The sequence below is a fragment of the Vicia villosa genome, unplaced genomic scaffold (genome assembly GCF_029867415.1).
Source record: "Vicia villosa cultivar HV-30 ecotype Madison, WI unplaced genomic scaffold, Vvil1.0 ctg.000441F_1_1, whole genome shotgun sequence".
Lineage (NCBI taxonomy): Eukaryota > Viridiplantae > Streptophyta > Magnoliopsida > Fabales > Fabaceae > Vicia > Vicia villosa.
This window is the reverse complement of record NW_026705209.1, coordinates 355,995-379,574: the sequence shown is the minus strand read 5'-3', so window position 1 is coordinate 379,574 and position 23,580 is coordinate 355,995. Positions and strand designations below refer to the sequence as shown.

The window sequence follows — 23,580 nt, the reverse complement described above, 5'->3', positions numbered from 1 at the left end:
AGCCGGTTTGCAACGCTTTCCCACAACTGGTTGTTAGAGATCAAATCAAACACTCTGTCGTCCATGACAATATTTTTTAAGAGATAATATTAGATAGTCAAAGATCAATATATAAGATATTTTCTATATCCTCTAACATATCAGAACATCACTCTTGGTAATGGACACCGTATGCTTGAGTGTTCTTGAACATGACCCTTGTTATTCCAATTTTTGTATATATTAATTTTAAAATTCGAAACAAACCCACCTCAACCTCGTTGCTATATGTTTATTGTCACACACACAAACACCTCCAAATTACAATTACATTGCCCATCATGAAGATTAAAAGAATAGGAAATCATTTGACAGGATCATAACATAACTATACTATAGGAAACATTCTCACCTATCTACAAGAATATTTTGTATTATGATGTCTGACATCGCATGTGCATATTCTGAATGATCAAGAAAGTTCCTGCAATCATGGGTGACAATATAAATAACAGAACACCTATTTGGGAAACAATCAGTGACATCGCATGTGCATATTCAGAATGATCAAGAAAGTTCCTGCAATCATTGGTGACTATAAATAACATAACACCTATTTGGGCAACAATCCGTGAAAAAATAAAGCACAGAACAGTAAGACATTTTCAGAAATACCTAGGTGTAAAGTAACACCGACAAAAAACAAAGAACAACTGCCATATCATATCATATTACCCTGCTAGCTTCTTCACTTTATAAGCAGCCATAGATTTAATTATATAAAATGGGAAGGTGGTGTAAAAGCAAGAATCCTCTCAACATAAAAGAGCTGCTCTCTGATGTAAAAACAATTACATTGTTACAAAATACACAAGTGCACTTACCTTGAGAAGAAATGTATCTCTGTTCCATTTTTATGAATTTGAATGCGATCACCATCAAATTTGCACTCAGCAACCACTTCCTTACCATGAAGCTAAATAAAAGAAAACATAAAAAAAAGTCAGTGATAATATCAAACTAATCAATTCACTATGGTATAGAGGAGGAAAAGAAAGAAACTTTCAATGATATTATTTAATATTCAAATGGGGAATAATGATATAATACAAAAGACGGAGCAGAAGCCCTAGTTTACAATGAGTTAGGTTAAGTACTAGACTCCTAATTCACATAATCAAATAAGGGAACAAACTCATTAAAGATAGCCTAGAGCCAAGGCCCCTAGCTGAAACACAAGATACATAGAGGTTGATTTAGAAGGAACAAGTATATTTTAAGGAGGTCAGAGGATAAACAGAAGATATCTAATGATAGAATTTCAGCTATTCATATGGAAAAAGAGAGAATATCTATGATAATTTGCTGAGCCATAAAAATGTAAATATTGGCATTATTATATTCAGTGTATTATCACATTGAATAATTAGGAAAAACTCTATCCTCGTTCCAGGTTTGTTCACGTGCTTGATGTGGAAAGACGAGTTGAGTGAAACAAACCCGAATGTAGCAAAATGTTTCCCATTTTATTTTAATAAGTTAAGATTAAAAGGCTAAGTGAAACAAACCTTCTTCCATGCTTCAGCAGCGTTAGCAACTCTCTTAGCTAATTGAGGCTGCACAGCTTTTCCAACTTCAATCTCCTACAAAGAAAAGAAGTCATGCACATGTACGAAACAACTTTCTTCTGTTTGGAACCTTTAAATATATATGTTTATCTTTATTTTCCACAGCAAATAATTCAGAGAAAAAAGGTGGGAATAGATAAAGCAGCTTTATGTTTCTTGCATTAGGTCTAACATGGCCTCAGCCTATTCAAAGTTAGGATTCAGGCCTATTTAAAAACCTTACGAGAAAGTAGGCTTTTAAACAAGCTTTCATGTCAAGATGGACAACAATCAATTCACATATATGCTTTGGAGATGAAGTGCTCTTTAAACTATATAGAGTTTGAAAAATAATTTAAACCATAACTAACCTGCCGCTTATGATGTTGGTTCCGATCCCTTAGTTTTTCACAAATTAATTTTAAGTCACATGTAACATTAAACAAGTCTTCAGCATCTGGATGGAATTCATGAAAAATGCTTTTTTCACTAATTCCTAGCTTCAAATCTGCGATGAAATTTAGTTACATGCCTGAGAATTATTTAAGGTATTAAATTGATTTACTGGTGCAAATGAAAAACACCTTTCAGGATTATCATGATAATCCACTTCATTTCCTGTGCGTTTGTCTTTTGGATAAGGGTTGAAAGAACCAAAGTCTTCTCACCCCTATAACCATATACAAGAAAGATGTTAAATAAAAACTACATAAAGAATGGTGAACCAGATGGTAAGACTGTTTGAATATTTCAACTTCCCCAAGTTAGCTTAAATTGTGATAGCAACATATTAGATATGAATGCATGGAGATAAGGTCTTATGGTTCAATATATTGCAAAGTGTTTTCATGTTTTATACACAAACAATAGCTTAAATAGTGGTTTGGAGGCCAGACAATTGGATATGGGTCAGTGCTTATAGCTTACAAAAATATAACTTCCAATATGCAATCGATATATTTGCTTTAAGGAACAAAATAAGCTCATGCAACATAGTTGCATAAAAATAAATTTAGTCATATTCTAATTCATCAGGAGTTACCGGCCGTTTAAGAGGGATGATGGACTTCTTTTCAACATCATGAGATAATGCTTTTCTCATATTTGAAAAAATAAAGGTAAACAACGACAATAAATAAATAATGACATGAACTTTGTTTAAAGAGAGTAAGTGATGAAGGAAAGACAGAAACATGGAACCATACCCAATCCATCTTCTTCCCCCGAATAATAACGTAGCACTCGTCGATATATCACATAGCCAAGCTAAGATGTCAGATAGGAAAATAACTAGTTAGCAATTTAAGCTTTAGGCTTAGAAAATCCTAATCTAATTAAAAAAAAACATATCATGATCCAGCAAATGGAAGTCCATATCCCATCCCATGATCCGACAATCCAATTCACAATGACATTATATTTATATAGATGATATAATAAAATTCATGATCATACATATGTTATATTGAATTACTATCATTTTTACAAACACTTTCCATGCATCCATCTCTCACATTTGAAAGTTCAAATTTACCTATTAATTTTACATTTAGCATAAACAAATTGTTGAGAAATCACATGAAAAAAGAATTATAAAATTATATAGAAGCGTCCTGAATCGTTATTGTAGATTGAATCAGATAACGATGATCAATGACGTTGCTGCGTTAAGCTCACCTGTGTTCTGGAATCGTTGCAGTTGTGTGTCAGTTGTGTGTGTCAGTTTTCGTTTTCGCCGATGATGATGATGTGGTCCGTGAGGTGAAGCTCGCGTCGGTGTTTGCGATTGCGTTGAAGATTGGAGGATCTTTAGGTTGTGCTTCTGTTGTTGATGCACCGTGGTTGCTGTTGAATCTTCTTGAAGGATAAAGTTGTGTCGATGTGCTGCAGATGGATGATGGGTTCTGTATGTTGCGTTGCTGCGATCTGAATAGTGAGGCAAGTGAAGTTGTATGTTGGAGACTCTCTTGCAGGTTAGATGCGTCAATGAAACAAATGTTTGAAGATTGTGGATATGTTCATTTGCAGTGTGGAGTTGAGTTATAAAATTAAATAATTTTTTTAAGCAATTTAAATTTACACCCGTTTTAAATTTAATGGGAGTAATTGATATTTGATTATAATAATATTTTTAATTTACACCCGATTTTTAATAAATAGAGTGTAATTTGTCACATGTTAATCTTAAAATGAAACTTTATTTACAAAATTGCCATCACGTTTTTAATTTACACCCGTTTTTAGAATATCGGGTGTAAATTTTTAAATTATATTGTTCTTTTTGTACTAGTGACTCAATGACTATTAATAAATAAATATATATAAATTAAGTAATCTCGACCCGTCAAAAATGTATAGTTTAGTTCAAAAATATATAGTATAATGAATAATAAATAATAAATAATAAATAAATATATAGTATAATGATGGTTAAGAAAGTATATAAAAGATATATAAATTAAGTAATCTCGACCCGTCAAAAATGTATAGTTTAGTTCAAAAATAAATAAAATAATTAAATAGTCATCTACTCGTGTGTTCGTACGAGTCGCATAAACTAAAATATTTTGTCGCCCCGTTAGAACATATGATCTATAATATTTGTTCAATTTAAGTAAATATTTTATCGGCCCGTTAGAAAAAAAGGTTCGGCCCGTCGGACATGCTTTTAATTTTAAAATTCTTATGTATTATAAATTTATGGATTCTATTGATATTATATAATTTTATGATCATATATTAAATAAATATTTAATGATATGTTTTAAAAATAATCATAATGAATATGAGAATGAATTTAATTTAATTTCTAATTTTTTAATTAAAAAATATTTAAAAAAGTAGTAACCATCACTGTTGTGTAAGAACTATAAATTAAAGTTAATAAATGATGATTTAATTAAAATATTTAGGGTTTAGGATTTAAAATAAAATATATCATGAATATTAAATTTTTTATTTTAAAAATTCCAAAAATTAAATATTAATAATATTAATAATAGTAATAAAAAATATATATTAAACTTGGGGCTTGTGATTTAATATTTTTTAATAGTAATTTATTGGATAATTATTATCTATTTAAATTCGAAACTTAAAACAATCGTGTGAAAATAATGAAGATCTTTTATAAAATGATGATTAGAAAATAAAACATACTATAATTTATAATAACGGATTACATTTATAAAAAAAAGACAATTATTCAAACTAAAATTAAATTTTGAGATATTTAAGAATATTACAATGCATAATTAACTATATTAATTATTAATTAATTAGAATAAAACAACTGTCCTGTCACTTTATTCATGGAGGAGATTCTTCCACCTTGTAACAAAATAACAACTTTGAAAGATTAAGAATAAAAGCTTTAGCTCCTTTTTATTTTTATTAACTAACAAAAAGGGATGGGAGTTAGAGATGGAGTTTAACTTCGATGTGTAAGGGATCAACATTAGAATGAATATAGTCCACTAAAACATTCATTGTGTTTGGAAGCCGAAAAGAGAAAATGAGATGTCAAGAGTATAAAGTTTTGTAACATGCATCCAACAAATTAAACTATATTATGATGGCCAGCCATCACACGACTTCTAATATAGTGAAATGAAATCATTAAAACATCAAACATAAACATCATTATGAAAAGCAAAAATAATTTAAATTATAAAATCATAAAACACAATGAAATCTCAAATAGAACTAAAATTTATAACACAAATTAATTTTTTATGGAACATAAACCAAATTTTGTAGATAGAAATCATAAACCACAGTATAATAAAAAAGCTAACAAATTTGAGTGGATACTTGATAAGCAAGAGTATAGCAATTTTTTAATAGCAATTGAAAGGAAGGTGATAGCAATTGAAAGGAAGGTGATTAATATAACAGCATATATAGAGCCATGATGAAAGAGAAGTGAAGTATTGTAAATAATGGTTACTTTGAATAAATTTGATTAAATTAAATTATTAAGAATTAAAACAAATATGCATTACCAAGTGTGGACCTCCGATTTTTTTAATCCCGGGCCATACCTCTGTTCTGTAGAGATACGTGAACTGACTCTTTTTTATCGCTTAATGCTTTCGCATTTTTGAAAATTCACAGAGTCGCCACCGACCTTTTATTTTATCCAATTAAGGAAAGGTTTATAAAAGAAACAGAAAAAAGACCTTTAAGAAATTCTGGGTAAGGGGGTAGGTTATACAAAGGGAAGGTGTTAGCACCCTTTGTATCCATGGTTATCCATGGGCTCTTAAGTTTGCTTAGCTCACTTGTTTTTCGATCACTTTTCAATTGCTCTGAAATTGCTCATATGTGGTTTCAAATACCTTTGTAATTTGAATTTTGTAATGATCCGTGTGTGGATGTATACAAAATGCTTGCTTATCTTTCGAAAGATGTTTTGAAAAGAACGTTAACTTTGTAATAATCCGTGTTTGGATGTATACAAAGTATTGTCTTTTTTGAAAGTTTTGTTTTGAAAAACAACAGTGTATGAGAATTTTGTTTGTTTTGATTTGAGCAAGCAAACTAGGAGGTCTACCCTGAGTTGTAAGGTCTTTATCCTATTTCCTTTAAAAATCTATCCTTTCACCGGATATAAACGCAAGGTTCGATTTTGTACTCGAAACAGTAGAATTTTGACTTTGATTTTGAAAAGAATGAGAAGGGATTACCTTAAGAGGTGCAAGTGTGATTGTGTTTGTATTCAGATATTTTATCTTTGAAGTTAGTGATCTAACGGTTCAATTTTATCTTTGACATACACGCAGTTTATATTTGCTGGAAATTAAAATGCGGAAATGTAAAGTGCGGAAAGTAAATCTACGCTATTACATCGATTGTGCAGGAAATGTAAACTAGCCTATTTACATGAATTTGACATCATATACATTTATCTAGGAATTTAAATTGCAAGAAAAATAAAAGGCATGTTTTTGGATTTTTTATGATTGGTTTTAATTATAATTAATGCATGATTAATTAAATTAAATGAAGAAAAAAGATGAAAATAGATTTAAACCTAGAAATTAAGTTTAAAATATGTACAAAACATTTGTTAATTGATTTTAAAACAAAACTAATTTTTTTGGAATTTTTGGAAATGGATTTGAAATTGATTTAAGCTAATTAAAACATAATTATGCAAATAATTATACAAATAATTAAAACTTAAAGATAAAATTATTCAAAATATGTACAAAATTAGTTTATAATATATAAACAATATTTAACATTAAGAACAATTTTTTTATGATTTTTTTTGATTGGTTAGAATAATTAAGAAGCAAGTATATAAATATATACTAATTAATTATGCAAAATATTGAAATTTTGAAGAAAAATAAAATATTTTTATTTCAGAAAATAATATATTATTTTAGAAGTCTGAAAATATTTTTTGTGTATTTTTTTGGATTTTTAAAATTATTTTTAATTAATTTAACAAAGAAATTAAAATAAAAATAGAAAAGAAAAGGATACTGATCAGGTGTGTTAGGCTGGAGAGTGCATGGTATGGACTGCTTGTATGATGCGTTGGATTGGCTTTGAGATTGATCATGTGGCTCAGATTGAAGAGTGCATGATGTAATGATGGGATTGCATGCGCTGAATTCAAAGGAATTCAAACTTCTGATGGGGTCCACATGCGCCAAAACTAGCCAATAGGGAAGCAGGATCAGGCCACGCGTGCAGTCAAACGTTCAACTATACTATTCACCTTCTTCTTCCTTTTTCCTACGGATTTTGCTGCGGATTTAGCAGCCAAATTACCTGCGGATTTTTCTTGCTTTTTCCATGCTTTTAGGAACCTGCAAAAACGTTAGTTCCAAACAATAAAAGCAACCCAGATCCCCTAATTAGGATGCTCTGAGTCCAAATATGATGTTAGTTTCGCTGTTTGAAAGCTGTAGCTATGGATTCGATGGAGTTGAAGTTTTGGTACGCATGAACATTCGTTAATGGCATGGAACGATTCTCACGTGGGAGCTTACATGTTAAGGCCCAGATCTAGCTTATAGGACCACATGGACTTATTGGAATGATTAGATTACATGGAGGTTGATTAAATATAGGAAAACGAAAATTATTTAAGTATGAACATGAAGAACACTATGCATGTGTTACGACTCTCATGGGACCACACAAAGAGTTTATTCTTACTTTATATGTTCTTAGAAGATGATTGGAATGATTGTTTTGTATTGATATTGATTGGAATATGAAATTTGAAAATTACAAAAGTTATGAGATTTTTTGAGAATTTTGTGAAGTTGATGGCTATGCTCTTGCTATATTTTCGTGTGTCTCTTGTTGTTGATGTATTCCACTTCTTTTATAGGCCAAAGGCTTCTTGGAAGTGAAGCTAAGAGCATTGATTGCTTTGTTGAAAGTTTGATTTTTAAATATTAAAAATCTTTGAAAACTTGACCAAGTCTTGCTCTCCTTCAATGCATTTGCCTTGTACTTCATTTGTCTGCAGAAAAATGGAGATTCTTTGATGAGTCATGCTTGAATTGTAAGCTACCATTTATCCATCCATTTTCCTTTTAATTTTAATCTTAAAATAAGATAAAATTATGCCAAAAATGGATAAAAAAAGGTGTGGGCTTAGTCTTGGTCGTGGGAGGCCCATAACATCATGGAAATGATGTTTGAATGCTGAAAACTTGGCCCCATTTGGAAAAAATACATTTTTGAGCAATGTTGATTTCATGTATTTTCCCAAAATTTAGCCAACTTCAACAAGGTGTAAATCCTTCAATTTTTGTCATATGAAGGAGATCTTGCACTTTTTGGAAACCTCAAAGAGTCCTCTAACCAATGCCTTTGGTCTCATGTCAAAATGATTTTTGAAGCTCCTTGTGTGTCCTTTTGAAAAAAGTGTCTTTTTGTTGACTTTGAAAATGACCTGTAATGTCTTTGGTCATATTTTTCAAATGGTGAATCCAATGACCATGGGATCAATGGCATTTGAAAGATAATTGAATTTCCTTCAAAACAAACTTTGGTTTGAATTTTTTGGATGAAGGATGAGAGAGTTATGATCAGTCAAAGTTGAGTTGACTTTTCAGGCAAAAACCCTAATTTTGAATCTTAGGGTTTTGTTGATTTTTGATCTTTCCTTGATGAATTATGATCATCCAATGATCAAATGATGAATCCTTTGACAAAATATGGACTTTGACAAAAATATTCATTTTTTACTGTCTGTTGACTTTTTTGGTCAAACGGGTCGTCTGTTGACTGTTTGAGCTGCTGACGGTGCGTCTGAGTGAATTGAAGTTTGAAAATTTGTATGATGGTACTTTGAGATATATGGATGTGCATGAAATCCATTTGAGCTCTCAAAACTTGTTTCTCCTGTAAAAACAAGAAAACCCTAGTCAGGGACTGTTTGTGTAGGAGACAGTTAAGCGTACCTGATTTTTGTGCAGTGCTGAGTCTCTGCTAATCGCGTGATATTCAGAAGACTTCTAGAACAAAAATCTTGGAATTTTGAATTGTGAAAGATTGATTTGATTGATGGTACAAAACACTGAGAATTGTACTGCCAGCAGTTTGGCTGTCAACTGACTGTTCAGGTATTGACGTAGCAGTTAGAATGAAGAATCAACAGTCAAAGTTAATTTTCTTTTTTTGTTGTTTTTGTTTTTGTTTTATGTGAAAAATGAAAGTTTATTTACATGACTTGTTAAAAACACAGACATAATAAATAACTAATATTTACGGTATGCGGGCAAAATTACCGATAATAACCCTGAAAATCATTTAATGCACAGAAATAGGAATATTTGTCTGGCAAAAAACACACAAAATATTATCTTAGTAATTAAGTAATATTATGACAAATAGTACAACATTTAATACTGACAGTACAAATATCACATACTATATTGAACAGTACGACGAATAAACGGTACATTTAAGAAATAAGAAATACTGCAAATTTTAAGAATGACGGTTAATGACCCATGCTATGAACAATAACATGTAGATGATTGGGAGTGCAACCATTGCAGGTCCACACTCTTCAGGACTATGCAGGCAGAAGAAAGTCATGATCACCGTAGCAATGGTGATGACTGTAAGAAATAGTGTCTCTATCCACTTTGCCATTCTTGTCAGGGGAGAAGAGAAAATAGATATGAGGTAGGAATTTGAAAGATGAGTTGGAATTTGATGTGAGATTTTATGGAAGAAAATGAGAGGTATTTATAGAATGGCAAGAAGGATAGAGACGTTGGGGAATGATGTGATTCCGTACAAAAGAAAAAATTGAGTGGAAATAAGATTTGAAAGAAAGTGTATGATAGTGTTGGGAAAAAAAGAGAGATGTAGAGAATAAAGTTAGGATTTGATTTTTGAAAAAGAGATTTGAAAAGATTTTTGAAAATAATGAAATATAGTACAAAAATTAGTGGGAAACAAAAGATAATAATAATCTACTTGTTACCAGTACAGTCTGAGTTTCCTGATTCTGCGCCTGCAAAAAGATTTAACTCTGTACCAATTGTGTCAGTACTATTTATCTGTAAATAAATAAATAGCATGTGTGAAGTAATAAACAGTATTTGGCGTTTGCGTAAGAATAAATTCAACTGCAAGCCAAATTACTGTATAAGAAAAATTCTAAAAACTAAGTATTTCATATGTCAGGATATTTGTTGAAATAATCCATAATTATATGAGACTCTTAATTTTCAGATTGGAGTTTTCTTGAAAAATATGTGGGCAAATTTTGGGGTATAACACCAAGTAAACAATTTATTAAGATTTAACACCTTGATTCACCATCATCACCAAGTAAACAATTTATTAAGATTTAACACCTTGATTCACCATCATCACCAAGTAAACAATTTATCAACGACACCCTTATTGACACTCCACACAAACCTGCAAGAAAAGTTAAAATCTAACATCGTATTCGTTAACACATTACACTAAACCAAATTACAATCAGAGCTAATCCAAACAAATTCAACAACTGTTATAATTTGCAACAATTTTTTTTCCTTCTTGTTACAGATTGAAGAAGAACGAAGGAAATAAATAAAAGAACAGCTCCCACCTGTGCCGGACTCTCTGCAAGACGCCGTACGGCCGTTGGCGAACTCAACCGGTGCATTTGATTCTTAATCTCAGTCTCCTCCAAAATCCAAACTCTCTTCCGCAAGAAAGGCATCAAAATCCAACATGCTTCTGATTTGCCTTCTACATTCACAAGGAAATCACAGGTAGTTTAAAAACAGCAACTCAGTAACGAAAATAGAGGAAAAGAAAAGGAAGAAAAAGTCACGGTCCAGATCCGCAGAACACCAGTCCGACCGCGCACCTCACTTTGCACAGCAACTGTCTCTGATGGCGTCTCGAGGTCGCGACCCACCATATCTCCGTTCCGCCGCAAAAGCAGATCCAGATTCCCTACAGCTTCGATCACATGAATTTTTAGACCGAGACGCCAAGAAGTATGACGAAGCAACCAAGACGCACTGAATCTCCCACCTCCACAAAGCCGCAACAGACCATCCTCCGGCACCGGTGCGGATCTCCAATCGATCTCCCTCCGGCCGTTCACCGAAACGGCACCGAAATCACCACCGCCGGTGCTTGTTAATGGAAGAGTGAAAGAGACTTGGTAGATTGTGAAAGAATGAGAAGAAGAGGTCAGGGAACAATTATATGCATTATATTTTATGTGTCGTATCAATATATTTGGATGAAATGAGGGGAAGAACAAAAAAAATAAATGCATACAACTTACTTGGAAACCAAACAGACGGCTTTACGTTTTTCACTGCAAATGTTAATTATGCATGTTTTTTGGAAACTGAATAGATGCAGCAGCTTATGTGATGATTGTGTCTGCAGCATAAAATACCTAAAAACATCAAAAGTAATTAATGAAAATACTTAATACATTAATGACAAATTCAATTTAATTGTAATGACAGTTTTATCCTTAAAATGAAACTAATCTATGGATTAATATGTGATTAGGATGTAATTAACAAAGGCATTACTTTTCTTAGTATAGTATTGATGAAAATGGAAAGAGAGAGGAAAAGCGTTTGGATTTCAATCTCTGTACTGAATTTAAAACTAAAATATTTTAAAATAATGTGTTATGAATTAGTAATATATGTAATGTATTAAGCGTGTTCGGGGTTCAATCTTCGTAATTTATTATACAGATTCTAAAATATGAATTTTTTTAGAATTTCTTTATTGACCTCCCATCTTTCTTGGCCACCCTCGTTGAAATTCCTTAAATGCCCTTTTATTTCGGAAATGCATCTCCGAAGTGGAAAAAAAAAAGTGATTTCGGAGATGCATTTCCGAAATCACCTTTTTATTACGTAAAAAAACTATTTCAGAAATACATTTCCGAAAACAACATTTCGAAAATGCATTTCCAAAATAATGCGCGTTTTGCTGTTTAAACAAAACAGCTTCCCCCCGTTTTAATTTACCCTAAATCTTTCAAACACTCCAAATTACTTCTCAATCATTTGCACAAACACCAAAGGCAACTTCAAAGACCATCAAAGGCTACTCCAAAGACTCATAGACCACTTCTAAAGCACCTCCAACAACACCTCAAATTTGTAAGTTTTCCAAACTTCAATTTAAGATTGAAATTGATATTAGGGGTGTTAGAAATTAGTATAATGTAGTACATTTAAGTTATTATATGTCACTGAATATATTTAGATAGGAAAAATAGAATTTTGATGCACTTAGGGCAAGGTTTTGAAGTTCTACAAAAATGGTGTCGCAGGGGGTTTCGGAAGTGCATTTCCGAAAACACCTCCCTGACCAGTTTCGGAAATGTACTTCCGAAATATACCCAGAAATGTTTTTTATTTTCTTGATTGTTTCGCATTCTTATGGAATTCAATTTTTTCGAGAAAATGGCAGGCAACCCCGCACGACTCAGACAGGGTAGAGAAACTCAGACAGCGTCGGCTAGACGCGAACGAGCGTTACAGCTGGCAGCGACACAGGGACGGGGTAGAGTACGAGTATCCGTCCAAATGGATGAGGTTGGTTCCTCGTCTAGATCGAGGAGTCGGCTGGCTCAGGTGTCTTCTTCCCGACAGCAAGAGGTACGGGAGGAGGAGGAGGGGGTGAGATACCAGGATGATAAGGGGATACCTGATGCTGACCTCCGCACGGGGAGGAGGAGGAGGATGGCTTCCTGGGGGGTCATAGGAACACTTCCGTGCTGATTTCCTACCACGAGCACGTCGCTCGACGTGTCTGGGAGGGAGAGGTACTTTTTTAATTTAACCGACTTTATTATTTAATCGTTTTTTATTTAGCTTTTTATTTCACATTTTCTTCACGGTCTAATTAACAATCTTTTTTGTTTTTGTTTTTGTTGTAACAGGAAAGGGCGATGCTAAAAATGGTGAACCACGCACGGAAGATTTTTGATCTGTTTAAACCAGAGGCGCAGTGGTTTAATGATGTGGTGACTGCTCCCGAACTCGGTGGGTTGTGCATGACTGAGTACACCACTATCAGCCACGGTATGCAGGGGGCATTCGTGGAGCTGTGGCATAGGGAGACGTCTTCTTTCCACTTACCGGTTGGGGAGTTGACGGTCACCTTGAACGATGTTCATTGTCTGCTCCACCTGCCGATCAGAGGGAGATTGTTGCACCATTCCCAAAAGACTGTTGCATCATTCCCAGATACAGGGGGTCGAGGCGATCGAGTGGATGGTCGACTATCTAAGTATGGACCCACACATGGCTGATTTTGAGTGTCGGATGACGAATGGACCCATATCCGGTTCTCCAGCTTGAGAGAGTTGTATGAGAACCACTTGGTGGCAGCGGCCGAGTCCGAGCAAGAGGGGGACGAGCTTTTTACGGAGTATCACCGTGTCTGCGCTCTCCGGTGCTGGTTCATGTTCTTGGTCGGCATTGTAGTCTTTATGGACAAGAGTGCAACCTACGTCAACGTGACTTATCTCCACTTCTGTATGGACCTGACTACCATTCACCAGTGGAACTGGGGGTCAGCTATTCTGGTATACCTATACCAAAGGCTGAATGAAGCCTCCAACTGGAGGACCAGACAGTTGACTGGATCTGCCACACTCTTGACGGTACATTTCCTTTTAATTATTATACATTTATTTATGGTTCGTATTTATTTTTAATACATTATCGTGTTTGTGTTTCAGGGCTGGATCATCTCCTACTTCCCCCCGCATCCACGGCTTCGCCATTGATTCTGCATACGATGACGCTTTATCTAGGGCCGCCCGATACGTTCTCCAAAGGGGGGACAACGCAGTGGGACTATATCGCGGGTACATCGACCGCACAGCTCACGATGACATTTGTTAGACGCCATTCAGTGACTACACTGCTGTTGTCCCATTTGACCGCATCGCGTTATACTCTGGCTGGTTGACATGCAGGGCCAACACCATGGTGAGGCATCTGTCGGAGTGGTGCATGAGGCAGTTTGGACGTGTGCAGATGATACCGAGGTCACCATTTGAGGCTGCTCCTGACACAGTTACCCGAGTGGAGCTCACTGCTATATTTGAGGACTGGGCGCATCATTTGGTCCCGGGAATGGCATTGTGTAGAGGGGTACGTGACATGGTTCTATCGGATGTTACATCCTCTGATGACACTCGATGCTCCCGGATCTCCTAGGCCAGCATATGAGGAGATCTTGGAGAACCAGCAGGCTGAGGATGACCATGCCACTGATGTCCTACCGATATGCCAGCGGATAGAGATGCTTGGGCGGAACGCATTAGACCGAGGTATCATCGCGCAGAGCGGTCCAGAGGCGGTTGCATTCGTGGAGAGGATGGTCGGTGACGCTGGCGGTGCAGCGGCATATACCAGACAGAGGAGGTCCCAGAGCGTTAGGGTTAGGCATACTCATTAGGGGGTTCCGGTTTTTTTTTTTACTTTATTGTATTCGGCTTGTATTTCTTGACATTTACGTACATTACACTTTCGTACACTATTAATTGTATATAATATTAGTATTTTATGCTTATTTTATTTGGATTATATTTTATTTATATCAAGCACTGTTTACTTCAAGCGTTGCTGTTTAATTAAAAATACGGTACTAAACATTGTTTAAAAAAAACAATTTTTGCATATTTCGGAGATGTATCTCCGAAAACACCCAAAAATGTGAAAAAGGTGTTTTCGGAAATGCATCTCCGAAAACACCCCCCATTTGATATTTTCGGAGATGTATTTCCGAATTTTGAAAAAATCAGAAGAAAAAAAATTCCAAAATAGAGATATTTTTGAGTTTTCGCTAGAGGTTCTCCCTATAAGGAGGTCTACAAAGAAATTCTTTTTTTTTTTAACTTTAGCTTCAGCGAGTTCTAGATATGACAGTGTATTAAGTGCAATTTGAGAATTATTTCAAAATTTCTCCAAATGTATGAGTTCTCATTGGATGTGTTAAACAATCTGCTTTTTGAAACAAAAGGAGGGGTGAAAAGTAGGGCCCTCAATTTAGAGTTTTTCTCCCAAATTTTGAAGCCCTATTTGTTCCGGCCCATATAAGCAAAAAACTTTACTCCCCCTCAATTTTATCGGCATTGTAGAAGAAATGGTTAATCCCGCCACTGCTACTATGGCTAACATTATTGTTGGAGTACCTTCTCTTTCTCTTCCTTCATTACACTCAACAAATTCAAATACTTTCACTCTCAACTCCAAAATTAAGACCCAAAATCATAAACTTCATCTCAACTTCTCACAAACCAACCACACAACAAACCCATTTCCATCATCAAAATCACTCAGAAACAGAAGTAGTCGTTCTGTATTGGCTTGTCTTCCTCCTGCTTCTGAATCCTCATCTTCCAATAATACACCCTCTTCTACTTCTTCTTCAACTAAGCTATATGTCAGTGGTAAGTGGTCAATGATTTTACCCTTTTCACCCTTTTATTATTTTTATCATTTAATTAATCTAGAATTTGATTACGTTTGATAAAGATTGGAACTTTTGTTTTTTCCTTTGAAAAGTCTTGCCCCAATTGGGTTGTGGTTTTAATCTATATTAACAGTTTTACTTCTTTGTAACAATGGGAGAGTTTTGTTGAGGGAATTCTTATTTGTTGTGTTTGGATTCATGATATTGGGTGTAAAGTTTTGGACATAATTCAGCTGTAGTTAATTTGGCAATTTCTTATGTTTGATTTTTGGTTTCAACTGTTAATCTTTTAAGGGGTGTATTCTATTTTCTTTTACTAGTAACAATGTTTATGCTTGGTTCTACACAGAGGATAATTGATAATGAATGAGTGAATTGATTTTGTAGAATTGATTCGGGATTAAAAAGTGAGTTAGATGAAAAATAATTTATGTTTGGATACATTTATGTAAAAGTGACTTGAATTACAAATTTCAGTATAAAAATCTCGTTTAAACTCAAAAATTACAAATTGTAACTTCAAGTAGAATCAATATTAGAGACAAAATCAATTCTACTTTAGAATAACCAAACAACTTAAAATCATTCCAAAATCAATTTTACATCTTGCCTCTTTCAAAAGATAAATCAAAAACACACTTAGTGAAGCAACTTCTTAAAAGGTGACATGATTTGAGCCTTTGTAAATCATGTAAGCATCTTATCTGTACTGAGTTTCATTGGTTATCTTCTGTGATTACTCTTGTTTTGGAATTCTTTGATATGTGACTGCTTATATACATATTTTCTTACATTAGCTTTACACATGTTGTTTTCATGTTTCTTTAAGGGCTATCATTTGGTACAACGGAAGAGAGCTTACGAAATGCATTTAAGAATTTTGGTCAACTCGTGGAAGGTAACAGAAAATTTCAACATGTACTTCTTTGTTTGTACTCTGTATAGTAATTTGATTACAACTTAAATTTGAAGTTTATCATACATCATTCATTTGCCGGTTTTAATTGATTGCTTAGCGACGGTTTTCATTTCTATTGAAGTATTGACTTAACTATGAACAGTCAATCTTGTGATGGATAAAATTGCGAATAGACCAAGAGGGTTTGCTTTCCTTCGCTACGAAACCGAAGAGGAATCCAACAAGGCTATAGAAGGAATGCATGGAAAGGTATGATTTTGATGTTTCGACTATTATCTTGATGCTCTACCGCTGCAAATTTGAATCTGTCTTTTAACTTTGTTCTTCATACTTGCTACATTTTATTAGCAATGTATCTTTATGATTTGAAAACATAAGTGTTGTGATTCATGATTTGACTTTCAATTTGATAACGACTATGTTTTAAGCTATGTTTGACAAGATTGGAAACACTTTTACAGTTCCTGGATGGTAGAGTCATATTTGTGGAAATCGCCAAACCAAAATCAGAGCTGCGACAAAGATTCAAACAGAACACTATGTAGTGATAGTAAAGTTCCACACTACATTATTTACTTGTGTAATAAATTTTTACAGATGTTAATTAATGTATTTGAAGTGTTGATCTAAACTTTATGCAGGATAGTAACATTGTCCTTATCAGATCATTGTTATGAAACATAATGTATACAAGATTATGAATCCAGATATACAAGTTTGCTATGGTAACCGTCAGCCAGGGTTTTAAAAAGCGGTGGGGTAGTATCACTGTTGGGTTTTAAAAAGCGGTCGGGTCGCGTCACGGTCGGGTTTTAGAAAACGGTCGGGGTAAAGGGTTTCGCAAAAACCTTTTGCAATTTCAATTAGTGTAGGAGTGTCGATGAATTAACCACAATTTGTTCTTTAACATAAAAACGATAATAACTGTTTGGCCGGGTCGCGTTACGGTTGGGTTTTAAAAAACAGTCGGGTAAAGGGTTTTGCAAAAACCTTTTGCAATTTCAATCAATGTAGGAGTGTTCGTGTGAATTAACCACAATTTGTTATTTTACATAAAAATGATAATAACTATTTTGTCACGGCCATTTTTGCGGTTGCAGACCATTTTTTTAAAGCCCAACGGTGATAACGATGCGATACTGTTTTGTCGCGCCGTTTTCGTGGCTGCGGACCCTTTTTTAAAACACTGGCCAGCACTCAACACTGAAATTAATTCACCTGCATGTCCTTGGATTTCTATAGCAAATTGTCATAACAGAAAACCTTATGCTTCCTTCAAGGACCTTAATCATTGATCCAACAATGCAATGCAACTATAGAGACGTAAAGATGCCAAAAAATGGAAGAAAAATATTGAACACACAACATAACAAGAAATTTGCTGGTATGTGTGCCTATGTAAAATGAAACATCAGAAGAATTATTAGACATCAAATGGACAATATTCATATTACAAAACATTGCAAAAAGAATTGAAAATCTGAGATACTTAACAATCAGAAACAATTAGATCACAGCTACCAAAAATCAGTTCCTTATTCTCAGCAACTTTTTTCTTTGACAACCACAATGAAAATTGAAAAAGAATTGAATAGAAAGCTATGAACACACACGAGCTCTTTGCCCTTCTCTTTCTTCCAACCCAACAATTAAAGAATTTTCGTCTCTTTCAGATACACATCTTTTATATGGTACAAACCCTCTTCCAGATTTCTTAAGGAACACTCCTTCATGATGATGTTTTTTACTTTGAGTATCATCGGTATCTGATGAATTGTTCTTGCTTTGATTTTCCATGTCACAAACCGATCCGGTATTAGAACCGGTACAAGAACTTTCCTCCTCTCGAGTTCTTACCTTCAAACAAGGCCTGACAGGCACAGGACTTAAAATCTGATGATTGCATGGCTTGAGGCTCAAAGCTGGAAGGCCTTGGTACAAACTCCAACATGGTAAAGATGATGCGCATTCTCCGACGCACGGATTCTCCTTCGGTTGTTCCGTACTTTGACAATTACCACTACACATGCCTAGTGATAGTTCTGTAACAAGTTTCTCTGATTCCTCTTCTATGCCAGCTTTCTCATTCTCAACAGCTTCATCAGATTTGATCTTTATTGTTTTCTGAGTATCAACCATAGAGACTGTTCTGCCAAACAGCTTAATACTAGTGATCTGTGGCATATCCGCAGCATCTTCCTTGAAACATTGAGTTTCTTCCGAAGAAATAATCTCCAACTTCTGTCGTAACACGAAAGAATTTCAAAATCAGTATAGTACCGTTTGGCAAAATCATAGAACATCATGCAATTTATCATATTGTCATACCGTGCATGTAATTGGTTTTGATTCGGTGGATAAAGGAACTGAAGCTGGAGTTCCTTTCTCTTCCTCCTCAGAGGATTTCGATGTCTGGCAATCGTTTTCTTTTTCAAGAGGCGACAAGCTGACTGGGTGAATCTCGGTGGTACAAGAGTTCGGAGAAAGGCATCTGTTAGTCTGCTCAGAAAATGCTGCTGACCCAAATGCTTCCGAACCAAATGCAGATAGTACCGAGGTTGGAGATTGAGTGTTGTTTTCTGCAACTGACAGGTTAATCGATGGAGATGTTTCCGATTCATTTAGGACGGACTGTCCTTTGAAAGAGTCAACTGATTTGCGAGGGTATGGATGAAGAGGTTTCCTCTTTGGCCGAGGAGGAGGTATGTCAATTGGCTGAATAGGACTTTCAGCGCTGCCTTCAGGTTCCCGCACAACCTGAAAAATAAATCATCGCGTTAATTATGTTATTAATTAAAGTATCAATGATCAAAATCCTTTCCTTTAAAGTCCAATAAAAAAAATCTACATCTATGTTTATATAATCTTCATTTTACAAGTGAGAATTATCTACTAAAATAAAATATATTAACCTTAGAGAAAAACTTTTGAGCATGGCTTCGAATCTGAACTGCGGTTTTAGATCCTATATGTTCTGCATGAAGATTAACAGGGCTTTATATCTAACTTGAATACATGGAATATCATTTATTGTACATTAGTTCAATAAATTTTGTTCATAAATTTTACCTTCAATTTGACGCCAGCCGCGGCCATATAATTTCAAAGCCTCGACGAACTTTTGATGCTCTTCTTCAGTCCACTTCTCCCTTTGTTTTGTGATGGTATACGGTTTCCTTGCCTGTTGTAAATTGAAACAAATTTCAGGACAATAGATTCGTTCAAATTTCACTACACTAAAGTGCCTATTTAACAATGTTGAAAACAATATTTCAATATCGATTGTGGAAGGAACGTATAACAACCTTGGGAGTCTGGTCGTTTCCAACAGAAGGTATATCCTGTGACTTCGCAACATTTTCAGATACTGCTCCACCTTTGGAATGACACTTCCTAATTGTGCCGATTATAGTTGACTTTGTGCCTTCAACTTGATCCTACATTCAAAGGTAAGCTAATGATTTGAAAAACCGTTCAAACAACGAAAAACAAAATTAAAAACAAAAGATAAGGACAAGGGATTGGGACTAATTTCATGATGAAAGAAATTGATGCTCACTAGAATATGTTTGGTTTAAAGAAATTGATGAATTCATATTGAAAGTCGAATCAAAACCCTCTTTTACTATGAAAAGAGGAAAAAAGTCTCCGGAAGAGTGGAGGATTGAATGTAAGATGGATGAAACCTGCTTCATTCATACCAGCAGCATGTTAAATAGACCTAAGTTTAGTCGTCGTGACGTTCAAATCTCACATGCTAACTCATGCAAATACACTCAAAAAAACAAAATATTCAGTGATATTTCCCTAAGACCGCTATGTCGAATAATATTCATGAAAATGATCAACTGCCACGCAGAATCAATCCACTCAAAATCAATTTTTTTTCGCCGCAGAACCAAACATTTGCTCTATAATCTCACTTTTAAACTCTAGGGAACAAACAAGGAATCAATTGACATACTAGTTTTCTATAAATTAACCTTATTGAGCTAAGAACTTCACATAACCAGAAATTCAGCAGACTATTTCAACTTCTTACCAACGTTTTAAAAACCGAACCGGAACAATTAACCAGTTGAACTGGTTTGATGATTGGTTCGGTTTTTAAAACATTGCTTCTTATAACTTTTAGATGCTGATCAAGTTATGAAAATGAAATACTCTACATACACAACACATAGCTTCTACAACACAAATGCTTCATCACAAAAACAAAATACAAGAATCAACCTTGTATTTTCAGACAATTTCAACTTCTTACCAATGTTTTAAAAACCTGAACAATCAACCAGATGAACATGAACTGCTGATTTGATGTTTGGTTCGGTTTTTAAAACATTGCTTTATAGCTTTAGATGCTGATCAAGTTATGAAAATGAATTACTTATACACAAAACTACAAAAACAAAAACAAGAATCAACCTTATATTTTCAGACAATGCAAAAGTAAGATAAAAAAAAAAATCAAAGGGTATTCAAAACAAGCTCAAGTTTGAACTGTTACTTATCAAGATTAAAATACCTTAAACTCCATTGTAGCAGAATCAAGGCAATCCAGAACACCCTATTCTTCACAGATACAAACCTAATAATAACAGCTTCAACCAATCAATTCACACCAAAATTAAGTAAATCTTTTTGTCAAAAAAAATAAAAAATAAAATCACATATCAAAATCCACAATCTTTTGATTTTTCTCTACATAATAGTAATAAACAGCTCAGAGAAAATTCTAAAAATAGAAACTGACAAAAAAACTACAAAAAATACCCTTTTACAAATCAGATCAATCAGATTCTCAAAGTTGAGAACTTCTTCGAAACAAAAAAAATCATTTTGGAAATTTATTATTTTTCAGAAAATGAATACCTACCTTGTGATTTCTGCTGAAGCAACCGATTTTGTGGGTATCAATTTTGAAGTAAAAACGAAAACTTTCTCGGAAAAATTTGATTTTCCGAGAAAATCAAACTGACCCAGATGAAGAATTAGGAGAGAAAGAGAGAATGAAGCAATGGAAAAGATTTGAGCTGAGAGGGGGAGAAAGAGAAGAACAGAACAGAGATTATAAATTAAAAAATGAAAAAATAAATAAAAATAAATAAATAAAAACCAAAAAACAACAGCGTGACACGTCAGAGTGAGAAAAATATTTTGTAAGAAAAATAAAAAATGAAATGAAATTTCCATGGAGAGTTCGAGAAAACCTATGAGTTTGTGGCTGAGAATGGTCTAAGGCAAAGGACACGTGGCGCGTTGTTGTGATGTGTTCTTTTTAATTGGCGAAAAATAAAAATAAAAAATAGTAAATAAAATTTGTGGGTGGTTCAGATTTTTTATTTGTGGAAGAGATTAGTGCAGAGAAGATAATTGAGAAGATATTTTTTTGTTGTTTTTTAGTGTCCCTTTTTTGACTTGTTGTTTCACTCGCATTTATGGAGCGTGAATCTCACTCGCTACTCTTCTTAGGGTTTAAGTACAAGTAGTGGATGATAATGATAAAGAAAATTAATTAGTTAAATCAAAATATAAACAAAAAAAATTATGACTTTTTATAATTAAAATATATTTTTATTTTTTTAATTTATTAAAATTTATCGAATAAATTAAAAAAATTCTTTTATTAAAATTTAAAATAGCTAGAGGTAGTATCGTCTATGTGGTCCCTACCGTACTCTCTCCTACGCTTTATTGCCACCTCAGTTTCCACTTCCTTTTAGTTTGCAGTGAAAGCCAACCACTTAATGGTTCTTATCTTCATTCTGATCTTCTTTTTATTTATTATATAATTTATATTATCATAATTATAAATAATTAATATCATAGATATATCCATAATGTTTTAGATATTCCCCTTCCAAGTCTTAGTTACAACTTGCATAATTTGTAAGTATATATACAAAATTTGCATTCTGCGTCATCACTTTTTTAATAAGTATTTTTGTGGCATCACACCAGTATTTCTTTAAAGAGCGTGTGTTGTAGGGGTGTTCATGGGTTGGGTAAACCCAATAAACTCAGTAAAACCCATCCAAACCGATCCAAAAAAGTGGGTTGGGTCGGGTTATTGGGTGATAACGGTTTTCAAAAATGAAAACCCATTCAAGATAATTGGGTTATGGGTAAACCCACACCCAACCCACAAAACCCATGGGTTATTGAGTGACTATATTTTTTCTCTTTTTTTATAATTTGACAAGTGATGACTTTGATGTTTTTAATTTTGCTTGCTTCAATTTCAACTTTTTGAACATCTTTTATTAGTAAGTAATGATTTTAACTTATTTAGGATGCCACATTTTGATTATTTTGATGCTAATTCTAATAAATTGTAAGTATTTTATGTAATTAAAGGTTTTACTGTAATGTAACTTTGGTTCTTACAAATATATATTTATAATAAATTTCATTATACATTTTGACATTTGATGTTTAAAAAAATAGCAGTAATATGTTAAACTATTTATTAATAAAAAATGTAACATATCATTAATAATTATATAAGGAAAAATAATATTGGGTAACCCATTACCCAACCCAATCCAACCCACAAATTTGTGGTTTTACCCAAACCAACCCAATGATATTGTGGGTGGTTATTTTTCCTCACCCAAACCAGTGTACCATATACGGGTTGGGTTATGGTTTTGGCTAAATTCAACCAAAACCGACCCATGAACACCCCTAGTGTGTTGGATATTTGTGGTTACAGATATATTAAATCTTTGTTTTTCTATATAAAATATAAAAAAAATTGTTGATATTAAAGTATTAAGTACGTACACTATTATAATAATAATAATAATAATAATAATAATAATAATAATTCAGTATTAATTGATAAAAATTTAATTTTTAATTTTTAGTATATAAAGCAGTGTTTTAAAAATCAGACCGGTCAGGTCATTGGTTCATTGGTTGAACCACTGAGCCATTGGTCGAACCGCATGAGTAAATCGAACTAAACAGAGTAATTTAGATGAATAAACCGGTCTCTATTATAATGTTATATATTAAATCGGTCGAACCAGATGACTTAATCTCTAAAAAATATAACAACACCTACAAAATTTTAAAATATATAATTTTACATGTTTATTTTTTACATTCAAATTT

The 23,580-nt window shown here is 33.6% G+C and overlaps 2 protein-coding genes and 1 long non-coding RNA gene across 4 annotated transcripts; 1 reads left to right on the top strand and 2 right to left on the bottom strand.

Moving 5' to 3' along the window:
- Window positions 1-303: 303 nt before the first annotated feature.
- LOC131628276 (uncharacterized) lies at window positions 304-1,855 on the bottom strand. Its single transcript, XR_009291722.1, has 3 exons — window positions 1,548-1,855; window positions 864-955; window positions 304-463 (listed from the first exon to the last, which is right to left on the bottom strand). It is a non-coding gene; the product is annotated as an uncharacterized LOC131628276 (long non-coding RNA).
- Window positions 1,856-15,190: 13,335 nt separating this feature from the next.
- On the top strand, window positions 15,191-17,190 carry LOC131628293 (organelle RRM domain-containing protein 6, chloroplastic-like). The gene is made up of 4 exons (XM_058899144.1): window positions 15,191-15,519; window positions 16,372-16,440; window positions 16,604-16,710; window positions 16,923-17,190. Exons 1-4 carry the CDS (start codon window positions 15,213-15,215, stop codon window positions 17,004-17,006), a joined length of 567 nt encoding a protein of 188 aa, XP_058755127.1. The 5' UTR covers window positions 15,191-15,212; the 3' UTR covers window positions 17,007-17,190.
- A 670-nt stretch (window positions 17,191-17,860) lies between these two features.
- LOC131628292 (protein REVEILLE 1-like) lies at window positions 17,861-21,524 on the bottom strand. Of its 2 annotated transcripts, none has more exons than XM_058899143.1 (7): window positions 21,338-21,524; window positions 20,987-21,062; window positions 19,767-19,898; window positions 19,531-19,642; window positions 19,374-19,435; window positions 18,790-19,218; window positions 17,861-18,702 (listed from the first exon to the last, which is right to left on the bottom strand). In XM_058899143.1, the coding sequence occupies exons 2-7, from the start codon at window positions 20,996-20,998 to the stop codon at window positions 18,061-18,063; spliced, it is 1,389 nt and encodes a 462-aa protein (XP_058755126.1). In that variant the 5' UTR covers window positions 20,999-21,062; window positions 21,338-21,524; the 3' UTR covers window positions 17,861-18,060. The 2 variants fall into 2 exon arrangements, with proteins under 2 accessions (XP_058755126.1, XP_058755125.1); XM_058899142.1 differs by having other exon boundaries at window positions 20,987-21,049.
- Window positions 21,525-23,580: the final 2,056 nt, after the last annotated feature.

Bases quoted from the DNA above. Each gene is read 5' to 3' on its own strand.
- LOC131628293 (XM_058899144.1), top strand. From the start codon at position 15,213: ATGGTTAATCCCGCCACTGCTACTATGGCTAACATTATTGTTGGAGTA. The intron at 15,520-16,371 runs GTAAGTGGTCAA...TGTTTCTTTAAG, and splicing joins AACTAAGCTATATGTCAGTG to GGCTATCATTTGGTACAACG. The intron at 16,441-16,603 runs GTAACAGAAAAT...AACTATGAACAG, and splicing joins TTTTGGTCAACTCGTGGAAG to TCAATCTTGTGATGGATAAA.
- LOC131628292 (XM_058899143.1), bottom strand. The intron at 19,436-19,530 runs GTAAAATTTATG...ATCTTCATGCAG, and splicing joins CGGCTGGCGTCAAATTGAAG to AACATATAGGATCTAAAACC. The intron at 18,703-18,789 runs GTATGACAATAT...GTGTTACGACAG, and splicing joins CAAAACCAATTACATGCACG to AAGTTGGAGATTATTTCTTC.